The sequence below is a fragment of the Myotis davidii genome, unplaced genomic scaffold (genome assembly GCF_000327345.1).
Source record: "Myotis davidii unplaced genomic scaffold, ASM32734v1 scaffold221, whole genome shotgun sequence".
In the NCBI taxonomy this organism is placed as follows: Eukaryota; Metazoa; Chordata; class Mammalia; order Chiroptera; family Vespertilionidae; genus Myotis; species Myotis davidii.
Window position 1 is genome coordinate 6,489,704 of NW_006293349.1, and position 14,559 is coordinate 6,504,262.

A 14,559-nucleotide genomic window follows, 5' to 3' on the forward strand; every position below is an offset into this window, starting at 1 on the left:
TGTGTGTTCCCTTTTCAATTGGGGACAATGGCTTTTTACCCAAAGGACTGACTTCACGCTGATAGAGCCTCAGGTCACTGAGGAAGCCATTCTTGGCTTAGGGACATTTCTGCTCCCCTCCCACCACAGCCCCAGGAGACCACGGTGTCTATGCCAGGGTGTGCTTTGTCCTGATGACACCGAAGGGAGCTCACACACGGTTTAACAGGAGACAAGACTTCTGGTACCATCCTTTCCCCTAGCAGAGCACCTCCATGTCTACCGCTCAGAGTCCCCAGAAGGTCACACTTACCTCACCAGGCGGGGGGGCAAAGTAGATGCCACTCGAGTCGAACTTGTAGCCCGGGTCCTCCACCAGCTGGGTGCAGAAGAACTTGTTGAGGATGCTGCGCAGCGTGCGGCGGTCCCAGTCGTCCGTCACCCGGCCGCCGTAGTTGCACTCGCCCGTCATGTACCGCAGGGCGTCGTAGGGCAGCTCCTGGAACCAAGAGCTCAGGGTCTCAGCCAGTTCCCAGTCACACCTTCCACAACACTGGGGTTCTAGTTGGTTCACCAGATTAAAACACAGTGTCCCTTTATACACTCCCCTGCTGACTGTGGCCTTCCTCCCTCCCCCCACCCCATTTCGTCCTCTCTCCTTCTGTGGTTGGTCCCCACTCAGTCAGTGCAGAGAACAGAACTCCTCTAGCAGCCCAGGAACTCACCGCCCACCCAGCATTAAAGAACCAGGCACACAGTGAAATGGCCAGAAGCCCATCCTCGGAAACCTCTCGCAGCTGCGTGACATTCGGAACAAATTCAGTATAATTCAGAGATAACCAGTGTCGATTTCCTTCTTATATCCATACTAGTGGCCTGGTGCACATTGAAAGGGAATTAATGAGAGGAAATATTTTAATATTGCTATGTGCCCTTTCTCTATAATAGAAGTTCAGAGATGAAAGAAAATTAGTAAAATGTACATGAAAATATCGATCGCCTCAAAGAGGGAGGGCCAAGCCACCCGGCCAGGGCTCCGTGATTGATTGCCACACAGAGGGAGGCCCCGCCCACCTGCCGCAGTGCCACTGGCTGGGTAGCCTGGACCTCCCTTTGTGGGGGCGATCGTGGGGCGATGGCAGGGCCCTCTGACCAATCGCATCACCACCCACCTTGGCTGGCCTGGCGTCAGTGGGTGTCATAGCATGGTCTGCTGGACGGTCATTTTGCTGTTTGGTTGTTCGGTCAATTTGCATATTATGCTTTTATTATTATAGATATTTTTGTAGAACTCCATCTGATATGTTTTCATACGTTTAATAACATCTGTCCTGCTGTGAGTGAGCCTCCAACTCATTTTTCAATGAAGTTTTAATAGTTTTACTTGATTTGCATAAGCTGTTTTATGAATTGACCTTTATTTATCAAATTTATGCAAATACTCTCCTGTTAGCTTGCTTTTTTATTATAGTCCCTTGTATACAGAATGTTTAAATGTTTATGCATGCAACAGGAACAACTTTTCATATTGCAATTTCTTTTAACTTCAGCACAAACACCTAACCTAAACACCCAGCAGTACAGAGAATTCTCTTTCTTGTGCTCTCAACAAAACTGAGTGCTGTCATTCAGGAACACATATTGACAAACGATGACATTGTTTGCAGCTTTTAAGTTTGTTTTTTTATATTAACATGTAAAAAGGGTTTACCATTTGCATCTCTTATTTTGTTAAATCGTCCACTCTGTCCTTTTAGGTGTTTTTCTAATCTGAATGATTATCCTTTTTTCCCCCATTTTTAAAAGCTCTTTATAGCCCTAGCCGGTTTGGCTCAGTGGATAGAACCTTGGCCTGCGGACTCAAGGGTCCCAGGTTCGATTCCAGTCAAGGGCATGTACCTTGGTTGCGGGCACATTTTCAATAGAGGGTGTGCAGGAGGCAGCTGATCAATGTTTCTCTCTCATCGATGTTTCTAACTTTTTCCCTCTCCCCTCCTTTCTGTAAAAAATCAATAAAATATATTTTTAAAAAAAAGAGAAACAAAAGAAAAAAAATGAGGTATAGTTGATATTACATTATATTATTTTCAGATGTACTAGCCTGGCTAATTGATGATAGTCTCAAATCTTTTCCAAAACAACTACAATCACTTTTCAGATGCCCGTAGGTGTGTATGCCTCAAAATCAATAAAATATAGTCCCTAATAGACAAACGGACATGCTACCTGCCTCCTGCAGCAGTTGGGGGCCCGGCTGTAAGAAAGCACTGCGCCCTGAGCTGCTGGGTGCAGTCCTGCTGCTCATGGCCTCGGAGCAGGGACGAGCCAGAGGTCCCCGCTCCCTGCACACACACGCACAAGGGGATGGAGAGCAGAGCAGGCCCCGCCCGCTGTCATCTCTACGGTACCTCGTACTGGTTCAGGAACATGTGCAGCTGCTGGACGCTGATCCGCAGGTCAGTCTCGTTGAACTCGTAAGGAATGTTCCAGCCCAGGGGCCCGAATTTCCGTCGCTCTTGTACCAGAGCGTGGAAGAAGCAGAGGCCGTAGAGCAGCTTCTTGAATTCGGCCTGGAATGGGAAGACATGGTGCCACCTCATTCCTCTCCCCTCCCTCTGCACTGTACTGACTGTAGTTAAGACAGATGCTTCAGGAATGTCACTGTCATCGTGTGGCTGGCGTGGCTCAGTGGTTGAGCGTCCACCTATGAACCAGGCGGTCGGGGTTTGATTCCTCGTCAGGGCACGTGCCCAGCTTGCGACCTTGGTCCCCAGCATGGGGCGTGCAGGAGGCAGCCGATCCATGATTCTCTCTCATCATTGATGTTCCTGTCTCTCTCTCCCTCTCGCTTCCTCTCTGAAACCAATAAAAATATATTTTAAAAAAAGGAAGAAATGTGAGTGTCATCAAAGCCAAAGAAAGGCTGAGGACATGTTTCAGACTGAAGAAGGCAGAGAGGCTGGGAACCAAACATACATGAGCCCAGACCAGTCCTGTAGTGGACAGGCCAGGGCTGTAGGGACATCACTGACAAGTTTGGAAAACAAGTGGTAGATTAGACCCAACAGTGTGTCCTCGTGGCATTTACCAAACTGACAGCTGCACCGGAGCGAGAGCACGCCCTGCCCTCCACAGGCGGACATGGCAGGGTCTGCTTGGAAGAGGGGCCGTGACACACCTGACTCACCTGCGCGTGGGACATGGCAGCAGGAGGTGAATGTGGGCACCGGGCGCCGGGGTATGCCCTGCGCGACTTTCCTACTCATCACCTTTCTGTGAGTTTAAAAATATTTCCAAATAAAAAAAAATTAAAACCAAAAGGTCATGATGTGCTGCTTTGGAATTTGAGGAGACTTGGGTTTTGTTTTGGATCGAGACTGAAGGGAGGACAGTTTTTCCAAAAGCCTCTGTCCAGCTGGTGTGCAGCCGCGCCCTCACCGGGGAGGGGCCTGCGCGGCACAGCCCCGGCCATGCGAACATTAGCCGGACAGGGCTCAGGAGCTCGGGGGAAGGCCTGACTCGGCTTTAAGTGTATGTGCTTTTTTTTAGGTGCCAGGACTTTTGTTTAATGAAAGTACTTCTTTATTTTTTAATGTTTCCTTTTGATGCATACTTAAAACACATTCCGACTTCAAGACTGTGAGCTTTGTAATGGCAGAAACTCACCGAGGTTCACAACCTCTCTCAACACGGAACTCTTCCATTTTTAATTACGGTGAAACGCTGTGAAACAATTCTGGGTCACAGACACTCACACGCAGAATCCTAATCACAAAAGCAGCGGGTGGCTTCCCTGTCTGCCCGGCGCTGCCACAAAAGACCCATCCATCCGGGAGCAGCGCCATTCGCCTCTCGTTATAGTTACACGGAGACGTTTTTATATTTTAATTTAAAGATAGGGCTCCGAGTAGCAAATGGCCCAGTTAATATCCTGAAACAAGATTCCCCAACCTTGCAGATTCGCGCTGGGAATGGCTGGCAGCAACTCTCTAAATAGAAGGCTGTGTTATTAACGACACCCTCCAAGATCCCAGCTGAGCAGGGATGGGGCCGGTAGTAAAATTAAAATAAAATATTAATAAAATTGACTTCCGCACAGTCAATAATCAGTAATCAATGCCAAGGGCGCTGCAGTGCAGGAGGGAGGCCTGTTTAAGGGGGAGTTTTCTTGGGTGCATGCAGCCACCACCCCGGGGGCTGGGCAACAAGACTTAGCCGGTACTAACGGGCTTCTTGCAGCTGTCAAAGAACTCGGGGTCCGAGATGGGGTCCATGAGGTAGGAGCGGATGATGTTCGCCCGGAGCCCTTTCGGGGCCTCGTTGGTCATTTTCACTCCGTTCTGCAGGACGGCCACGGGGAAGTTGGGAGACGGGTAACTGGTCAGCCACATTCGGAAGTCTGGGTGTGTGGACTCTGGGCTTAACTCCTGCAGGAAAAGGAATCGGATACCAAAGCACCAATTAGATCAACGAGAACTCTCCAGATCACGTGGCTGGGAGGGGCTGGAGGAAAAAAGCTTGAACATCTGATTCTGCCCCAGGAACAATAGACTTGATACAGTTAAATCATCTATACTAATAAAAGGGTAATATGCTAATTAGACTGGGTCAAACGGACATCTTCTGGTTTTCAGGACAAAGCCATGGTGGCGGGGGCCAAGGCAGAGGTGGTTAGGGGCAATAAGGCCGGCAGGGGAGCAGTTAGGGGTGGTCAGGCCGGCAGGGGAGAGCAGTTAGGTGTGATCAGACAGGCAGGCAGGTGAGCAGTTAGGAGCCAGGGTTCCCATATTGCAAGAGGGATGTCCGACTGCCTGTTTAGGTTTAGGCCTAAACCAGCATCGGACATCCCCAAGGGGGATTGGAGAGGGTGCAGGCCAGGCTGAGGGACCCCTCCCATGCACGAATTTGGTGCACCAGGACTCTAGTATAACTATAAAGTATACAGAGGGGCTACATAATTCAGAATTGGTCACAGTAAAGACCAAGACATCCCCCCAAAATGTGTGTCTTTATTGGTGTTGATGAACTATTTACAGAAGAATTCTCTGCCTCAGAGCTGGACGGAGAATAATCCTGTTTTGCTTTTTATTTTTATTTTTGGCTGTAGCCATGTTGTGAGAATAAGCAGCATACTACAGCTATGTCAGCATTACACCAAGACGGGAAGGAAAAAAAGAGCATTCTGAAAGGCGAGAAGAACTGGTGTATCTTGAAGCAGGAAATGTACCCCTAGTAGCTACTTGTTTAAGGGGCCCAGTCAGGCCTGCAGGCCAGCGGGACACCCAGCCCTGTCCTGACGTGGAGTGAACTGGGAACAATGGCCAGGGCCCTTCCCTCTCTCCACGCAGCCCCACTCCCTGCTGTGTGTCCTTTTGGTGGTGTATGGCTTTAAACTTGCAAATCTCTATCAGAAAAGCAATGGTGAGCACCCCAGTGGGAAGGGGTAGGTGAGTTAGGAAGGACGCATGGTGCCTGGGGAAGGGGTAGGTGAGGTAGGAAAGACGCATGGCGCCTGGGGAAGGGGTAGGTGAGGTAGGAAGGACGCATGGTGCCTGGGGAAGGGGTGGGTGAGGTAGGAAGGACGCATGGCGCCTGGGGAAGGGGTAGGTGAGGTAGGAGGATGCATGGTGTCTGGGGAAGGGGTAGGTGAGGTAGGAAGGATGCATGGCGCCTGGGGAAGGGGTAGGTGAGGTAGGAAGGACGCATGGTGCCTGGGGAAGGGGTGGGTGAGGTAGGAAGGACGCCTGGCGCCTGTGGGTTAATGAGGGCCTGGATAGTGCTGGGTATAGCATCATCTTGGTTGTTGAGGAGCGTGAGGCTCTCTGAGTTCGGAGGGGCTGGGTAATGAGAGGACACATTTCCTTTCTGTTTATTGAAATCAGGCACCACGTCTTCTGTTTACTCGCTGAGCCAATGGGCTTACTTTTTGAAAAAGAGGGAAGTGCCGTGACCCAGTGTGAAGGGGGTGGGAGGGGTGCTCCTTGGTTTTAGACCGACCCTCGGTGGCAGGATCACTAGCTGCGGGCATGAGGAGTGAATTAAAGGAAATGCTGTATCGTGGTGTGCTTTAGTTTCGAGGGGCCACGTGAATGTCACCTGAAGAGCCTCCTTTGTTGGTTCAGCCCAGGGCTGTACAAAGCGGTGGTGTGCTGTCTGCCCTGTGCTTCGCACGCCTCTGCGTGAGCCTGGCTCCTATGACGAGGGCCCCAGCAAGGCCTGACTGTGCGCTCTTCTTGGTCCTGCAGCTCCCGAGGCCAGCCCACCGCTCCTGTGGCCCAGCATTCACTCACCCGCCACTCCCAATGGTCCAAAAGGGGGAGTGGTTTCCACGGTGTGTCCTAGTTTAGCACTAATCATGCGGAGGGAAGGCAATCCAGGAAAACAAACTTGCATTTTTTACCTCGCACACTTTCTCAAGGGTCGGCATCCAAGAGGTGGCCAGGTGGCAGTTCTGAAGAACCACCCACGTTCCTTCCTTGACAGCTTTTTCTAACATCTTCATAGCGATGGGCCCTTGGCCTTGACCAAGAGACAAAGAGCTAAGTCTCGCTCCCCCGTACCCCTGTGTACGAGAATAAGCAAGGTGGGAAAGGAGGGGAAATAGCATTAGGACAGGAAACGTTACCGCGAGCCATATTGCTATTTAATTATGTAGCATCCTTCCAAGGTCTGAACATACGCGGCCCCCAAACATCCTTACTGAATACGAATCCTACAACCACTTAGGTAAAGAGCAAGTCAACTCATGTAGGAAACGGTCATGGTAATAAATGAAAAATTCTGTAGGTTCTTGAGTGCTGAGCTACGGGATGGAAAGGAAATTAAGAAGACTTTTAACATGAGGAGGAGATGGAAAGGCTTGGTTGTTAGGCAGCAGCTCCTAAAATCCAAAGCCAAAAACAACAACGATGAATAGACAGATGAACTTGTCCAAATCTTTGAATAGTTATATATTAACTAATGTAGCTATGGCATAAAATTCAGAGGGAAAAAATTAACCCTTAATACACACTTTAAAGTTCATTTTTTTCCCTAAATATGCTTTTATTCATTTCAGAGAGAGGACGGGAGAAGGAGAGCGAGATAGAAACATCAATGATGAAAGACAATCATCGATTGGCTGCCTCCTGCACATCCACTGAAGATCGAGTCTGCAACCCGGGCATGTGCCCCGACCAGGAATGGAACTGTGACCTCCTGGTTCATAGGTCGATGCTCAACCACTGAGCCACACCGGGCTGGGCTTAACTCTTCTGTAAAGAATTCTGTGGGGACGTTTGCCTGGAATTCACTCCCACTGCATCCTGCCCCTTCCCTTGCTGCCTCTGGTCACGTGGTCTGCGTCTCCCTGAGCTCCCTCTAGGGCAGCAGCCACCTGCACACTCTTCGCAGAGGCCTTGGGAGACGGCAGATGCGGGAGAGCGGGGTCGTGAGCTCCGTGTGATGTCCACGGCTCGTCCACACGAGCAGGCAGGAGCAGCAGAACACAGAGCAGAGGCAGACACTACTATTTCTGGGAAAAGCGGAGACAGCAGGACAAACAATGCACTGAGCTGTGGCAGGGGCAGGAGGACATGCACAATGTGTAAGGCGGGAGGAGACCTGGAGAGGAACCGGGAGGCCTCGGAGAGTCAGAAGGTTGTGCTGCCCAGAGGGTGAGTCCCATTACAATGGTGCACCTAGCCTCTGCCCTCCCTTCCACACTGGGCCTGCCCGCCAGGGGTGCTCCTGGCCTTCCCATAGCCCTTCGCTAGCGTCCTCCTTCCATTTCCCACTCAAGCCCACGCTCCTCGCTGCAGCTGGAATGGCCTTTACAAGGTCAGGCCAGGTCACGTTAGTGCTAAAAACCCTGCCACGGCGGCCGAGCCCGCTGGAGGCCTTCATGACGAGGCCCTGCGGGGGGCGGCCGGGGCCCTCTGTGCACCGCGCACCTCATCTCCTGCGCACACAGCCTCCCAGCACGTCCTTGACCATCAGGGAGGGCCCGGTCCCCCCCTCGGGCCTCTTGTCTCTGAGTGTAGCCAACGCAAAAGCACTGAAGTGCCAACTGGCCTAGCGGAGAAGATGTGGGCCAGTCAGCGGCGTGAGCTCTGGAAGCTGCTCCCTCGCTCCCTGCTCAGCACCCATCTGTACAGGGCGATGCCCTCACGCACCCCATGCACCCCGCGGGACTGCTGGGAAAATGAAATAGAACGTGTGCGGAAACCGCTACAGCAAAAGTACTCGGTGAAAGTGGTCATGGGGGTTTATAAACATCGGAACAATGACCTAAACTGGTATTTTGATGAGACCAAAAGGGAAAAATGTCAACTCAAAAACGCCCATCGCTTGTTTATCATTTTCTTGTTCTAGGACATGTGGGGTAAGAACACTGACAGCAAATCCATTTCACCATGAAAAACCTGGAACTAGGCCTCTCAGACGGGAACCTGGCGAAGTGACGGAAGGCAGGACTGTTCAGGAGAGTTGGGGGGGGGGGGGGGAGCCTTCAGAGGCTGGGAGAGAAGCGGGGCCGAGAGGGGCCCCCAGGGTCAAGGGGAGGCTCGAATCTGTTCCGTCAACCCCAGCTCACACAGGGGCACCTTGTGTTGCAGAGATGCCCCTCCCCCCACAGGGAAAGCAAAGCCCAGGCCCCCCCAGCCCGCGTTCCGGTTTTAGGTTTTAGATGAGGAGCTACTTCTCCCGTCAGTGAGGCCGTTTAGATATCAATGTCCTAGGACTCCGTCAGCCTCCCAAGTCTCTCGAGGGCTGAGTGAGTGACACCTTTTTACCTTTTCCTCGCCCCTTAGCATTTCAAGTATAAGCAAGTACATATGTATATATAGTAATGTACACACACATAATACACATGTACATGCGTGTGCATGCGCACACACAAACACAGCTCCATCTATCTGAAGGCACCTGGTCATCAGCGAACTTGAGCAGGGCGGCCATGGGGTCGGCCCCCGGGGAGAGCACGAAGATCAGGGGCGCGCAGCAGTTGCTGTCTGCGAACGCCTTGGACAGGTTAAAGGGGGGCGGCTCAATGAACATGCGCCCCAACTTGCTGCTTATAAATTCTTGCAGCATTGGAATCACCTGGAAAGGAACAAGGACATATTAGAAGGAATATTGCGCATCTGCCTGAACCCTAATTGGCTCCGGGTGGAGGGTGTTTTAGTTAGGTGGTCTTTAGGTCGGTGGAGAGTCAAAGCCACCGCTTACAGGAGTGCCGTTCGCCTGGTCCTGGTGTGGACGTGTGTGTGGCTGTGGATGTGAGTGAGGGTGAGGAGCTGACAGTGGAGGAATCGCTGGGCTTAAATCAGAGTTTTAATCCCCTCCCAATATTTCTGTAGATGCACTCGGATATGGGAAGGGTATGGAAGAGAAACAGGACATTTGTAACTACCGGGATACCTAGACCCCAACGGACAAGGGAACACCTACATTGCTGGTGCACAGGAAGTGTTTACTGAAGGGATGAGGGGATGCCCAATTCCAGGCCCTCCCTTTGTGGGGGTGGAATTCTAACGACAGAAATCCTAAACTCAATCACAGACGAATAAACTCGCCGGGAAGGTTGTTTCCGGATGAGCTATGTCCTGTGTTAGATACTGTGAACGGGCACAGATGTCGGGCTCATTGCAGGAACCGGAACATACCCCGGGGCCCGGCCCCGTCCTTGCCCTTCCCCTTAGGATCCCTTCCCGCAGCTGGTCTTTCCTCACGAGATAAGAAACAACAACTATCCACAGGGAGACGTTGCTTCGTGACCTCCTCCCTCCCCAGGCAGACTTCTTTCCTAATATAATGTAGTTTTACAAGCAAAACAAGAGCCCCGGCCTTTCCGTGCCTGCCTCGCTGCGGGTGAGTGTGAGGTGGAGGGGTGCCCCTGCGGGTCTCCTGTGGGCGCTGGAGGGCGAGCAGAGACAGATGTCGGTGCTTCGGGGGTTTTGGGTTGTTAATCCTCCCCTGGGGATAGTTTTCTTTTCTTTTATTATTATCATTATTATTAATTTTAGGGAGAGTGGGAGGGAGGAGGAGAGACAGAGAGAGAGAAACATCGATGTGAGAGAGACACCTCGATTGGTTGCCTCCCGCAAGCGCCCTGACCAGGGCCAGGATGGAGCCTGCAGTCCACGGCCTGATACGCTAGCCACTGGGCCAAACCAGCCTGGGCTGTGTTTCCTTTTTAGTGTTAAAACTGAACCTCGCTCCCGAGATAAAGGACTCTGTTGGCCGCTCAGTTTGCAACGCAATAGCTGGGGTTGGTCTCTGCAATCCCTTCTTGCCGGCAATAGGCTTGTGACGTGAAATCTGTCAGCAACAGAACGACAGGCTAATCTAGGCACCCGCCTTCCAAAAGGCGGGACAGAAGCCTGTGGTCTCCCACTTAGGTTTTCCCACATATTGCAAGCACAGAGAGACTTACTGACTTATATTTGACACGTTTCTTGGTGAAAGTGGATTGATTGGCTTTTTGTTCACAGTTCAGGAGAGAGCCGTGGCCAGGGGCTCTGCACTTTGCAAACAGGCCCAAGTATTCCTCACCTCAGCCTTTACCCATTTGCTCTGCTGCTTCGTGAAAGGAAACAGGGTAGACTGGACTTTATAGACTATCAAACTTAAAGGACAGTGCCAGCCCATCTGACTCCTCCATGGCGACCCAGTGAGCGCCTTCTACACCTTTCCAAACACGAGCAGCGGGGAACCTGGCGTCGGTGGACTCTTGCCCGGGTGGAGCTGGTTTTGAGGGGAGAGCAGCGGAAAGGAGACCCCAACAATTGCATTGACAAATAAAGTATTTCATAAACCAGAGTTCAAGCAATTGCTCATTTTCCTGGTGGACATTTTAGTATCCAATGACTTAGATATCGCAAAGAAATAAAATGTAGGTGGCCCTAGCCCAAATGTTAGCTCCACACAACACGGTTCCTTTCTCTGGCATGTGACAACCATTTTACTTTGGAAAACTACTCTTTTAAAAGCATAACCTCCACATGTATTTTAAAATATAGAGATTCCGAAATCAACAATTGACCATCAGAAATTGGAGTACTTGGAAACAGTCAGATTGGAGGGTTTGCTAATGTCAGAGCACACTAATAGTTATTTTATACTAGAGGCCCGGTGCACGAAATTTGTGCGAGAGTAGGCCTTCCTTTCCCCGGCTGCCGGCACTGGCTTTCCTCACAGCCCTGGCTTCATCTGGAAGGTCATCTAGTCTAATTAGCATATTATGCTTTTATTATCATAGATTAAGGATGACAGAGGTGACAGTACATGTGGACAACGCATCACTTGGGATAAACCAAGTTGTGCCGAGGGGCAAACAATTTCCGGGTCTTAGTGGCTTAACCCAACAAAAGCTCATTCTTGCCGCTGCGAAGTCACCGGGGTGTGTGGGCAACTAATGCTCCCTGCGCAGGCTCAGCTACCCAGCCGGCTCATGGCCCTTCAGTTCTACACGTGACTCCACCTCTCCGATGGCAGGAGAGGGCTCGGAACGTCTCACAACAGAGTCAGATGCTCACGTGTTATTGGCCAAAGCAAGGTGTATGGCCAATCCCCCCACCGAGTGTGTGCAGAAGGAGGGCCGAACAGCAAGTCTTGCTGAGAAGCGTTAATATCTGCACTCACCCCTTAGCCAGGGGAACCCGAGGGGAGACCGAGGGAGAGTTACAAGATGGGGCTAAAGTATTAGAGCAGCTAACGGGTGGGGAACATCCGGTCCTTGGGCCCTGTAAGGCCCGGGAAATCATTTGGTCTGGCCCTGCCAACGCCATTAGGGGTGAGCTAATTAGATGTTTGACCAAATACAGCAGGCTAATCTTTAAGTGGACCATTTTGTCTGGCCCGCAAATGAGGTTATAAATATCCAAATGGCCCTTGGCAGAGAAAAGGTTCCCCACCCCTGAAGAGAAGGATAAAACCACAAGTTTGAACCTCACTTGATTTTACAACAAAAACATACACACAAACAAAACCCCTCCCCAGCTCCCTCAAAAACACGCTAAAGAGAGAAGGAATCGGGAAAATAATATTTGACCTATTTGGTAGCTCCATGTATTTTCAGATTAAAATGTCAATTTTTTTTAAAACATAAAACCGGGGAAAAGATATCTACAGAGGAAACGGCTGTAATTGGGAAATGGTTCATTAATCGCTTTTAATTAAATTTAATTAAAACAGGAACAGAAGGTTCTTTGTTTTTCCAATATTGAGGCAAGAAGGTCAAGCGTACATGTGGAGACATATTAGTATAAAAGTCTTATTAGCTGAGAAAACAAAGTGAAAACCTTTGAAAATTCTAATAAAAGGCTCTAAAGGGGGAAGCCAGCCAGGCGAGCCTTGGAAACACTTCCTGTTCTTTCTTATTAACGCCCGAGGCGGAACTTCCCAGGCCGGACCCTGAAGTCTCAGGGGGAGTCATTTTCCACAAGGGCTACCCCGGGATATTTCAGTGCGGTCGTGGGTTTAACGCTGACTCTCAACCCACGGCATCTCCCCGCACCGGAGACCAGGGCTGCCCTAGACTTCCATGGGCACATCCTGGGCCCCTCCCTTCATTAAAACAACTTAAAAATGACGTTTTACCATTGTTCTGGTATCGTTACAAACAATACAGGCTGGGTGACACTTTCTGATCACAAGGGAAATGAAAACAACTTCACAGACCCCTCAAGTATCGTGGCCCCAGGCGCTTTGCCTGACGGACACTCGGCCCCGGCCAAGTCCAGCACGGACTCCGTGTGCTCGCTGCACAGGCGACGACGCACAGAGGAAGGAGTGCCTCCATCCCACGTCAGCGCTGAAGGGTGAAAACATTTAAAAAACACTGTTTCACCAGCTAAGCCCTGCTGTTGTGTTTTGTTAGGATGGAAGTATTGTCACATATTCCTTAGCAACTTAAATTGTGACTATGGTAAGTGCTGAAATAATGATGTATTACTTTTACTTGAGTAGGAACAGAGGATAATTAGGATATTTTTTTCAATTTTTCCCCCCAATAATGTCTCTATTTTCTCAGAGTATATGGGTATCTCTGTGGACATGAACTATTGTACTTAAGTGAATACTTCTTTTAATAGAGTACAATTACATATCATAATGCAAATCAGAATATTGATGAGTACTAAAATTTGCTGACATACAGGTCAGCTGATAGTTGGTTATATGACTTATTATTTGAGGAAAATAAAACTAAAATTGTTGAAATTTTAGTTTGCAGTCAGCAATAATAAATGTCTTGAAAATAATATCCTATTAATTTTCCAAAGGCCAACAAAGAACTATATACAAGGATAGCATTTGAAGAACCAGAAATTCTAGTATATTAGGTTGCAGTTAACATCGTTGACTAGTTGTGTAAGTCGGCTGTGAGAAACTGGTGAAGCATATTTTAGAAGAAGGCCTCATAAAATAAATAAAGCTCTGAAATGTAATCTGAATTTAGTGTGGCTTTAGTAAATATGCAAACTTTTGGGAAATGGCTGTATGAAGAGGAAGTGAGGTCATCCCCTGGCGCTCCGCCCCCCTACCCCTGGCCCCCCTTCTGAGGCACAGAGGACCCCAGGTTTGCTGAGGGCGGAGCGAGGCGGAACCCAAAGAGCTGAGCTGCTCTCATAGCTGGCGGTTACCTTGTCCGGCCTCAGGCAGCGAATGATGAGCATCCTCTGGAAATCATTCATCTTGTCCTCCCACGCTTCAGGAAAAGCCTCGTGATGTGGCTCCTGAAACGACAGTAGATACAGGAAATCATTCAGCATTATTTTGGAGGTGATTTCTAAATTAACACAAAAACAGCATTTTGACTTATAAATCATTTTTTTTTTAGAGAAAACATAATGACTAAATGAAATCAAGAATGCTAATGTAAGTTTTATTAGGTCAGGGCAAAGCTATGAAATAAGGAATGAAGAGAAAATTAAGAACACCACAGAGGAATCAAAACCAGGACATGAACTCAGCAAGTTAATCTCAATATGAATAGTAATCAATCAACAAGATGATCCCTATTATGGAAAATAAATGTGCATATGAAGCCTTATTCCCCTTATTTCTCCAAAGGCATGTAAAAGTACCTACCAGCCTCTCTCATCATCTATGTATAAAAATAAACATTTATTACAAAAGAAGGGCATTTTACTAAAATTAATTGTGTTATTTCTTGTTTTGAACAATTTTTGGTACTTTTTTTTTATAAAGAATACTTGAGAATGTGCATAGTAAAAAAGCCAAAAAAGAAAGAGAGCAATTACAAATGCACGAGAAGAGAGGAATCAAGATCCCAGGAGGGGAACCTTGAAAAGAAGGCGACGGCTGTAGCTTTGAGGCGTCAGGGAAGGCTATGCAGTATCTCCGATCAGAAACCTCCACGCTTCAGTAGAGTGAACAAATTTCTATTTCAAATTAGAACGAAGTACTCACAAAACATATTTATCTCTTGGAAATATATTTGTATTACTAGCAAGGAGAGAGCCAAAGAGAGTTGTCCAAAATATTTGAATTCGTGCGTAGACACAATCTAGCCATCATGCGTAATGCAACAAGTACGTGCCCAGGTACAAAATGTTCCCCACAGACCTGCCTCTTTCC

At 49.1% G+C, this 14,559-nt stretch overlaps 1 protein-coding gene across 1 annotated transcript in view; it reads right to left on the bottom strand.

The window, feature by feature from the left end:
- The window catches only part of DNAH7 (dynein, axonemal, heavy chain 7), a 150,787-nt gene that overhangs the window by 14,575 nt on the left and 121,653 nt on the right, over positions 1-14,559 (bottom strand). The window contains exons 52-57 of the mRNA XM_015566120.1: positions 13,602-13,694; positions 8,884-9,060; positions 6,380-6,541; positions 4,206-4,406; positions 2,388-2,549; positions 293-478 (exon numbers count right to left, since the gene is read on the bottom strand). Coding sequence (XP_015421606.1) covers positions 293-478; positions 2,388-2,549; positions 4,206-4,406; positions 6,380-6,541; positions 8,884-9,060; positions 13,602-13,694 — 981 coding nt within the window. The remainder of the gene's footprint in view (positions 1-292; positions 479-2,387; positions 2,550-4,205; positions 4,407-6,379; positions 6,542-8,883; positions 9,061-13,601; positions 13,695-14,559) is intronic.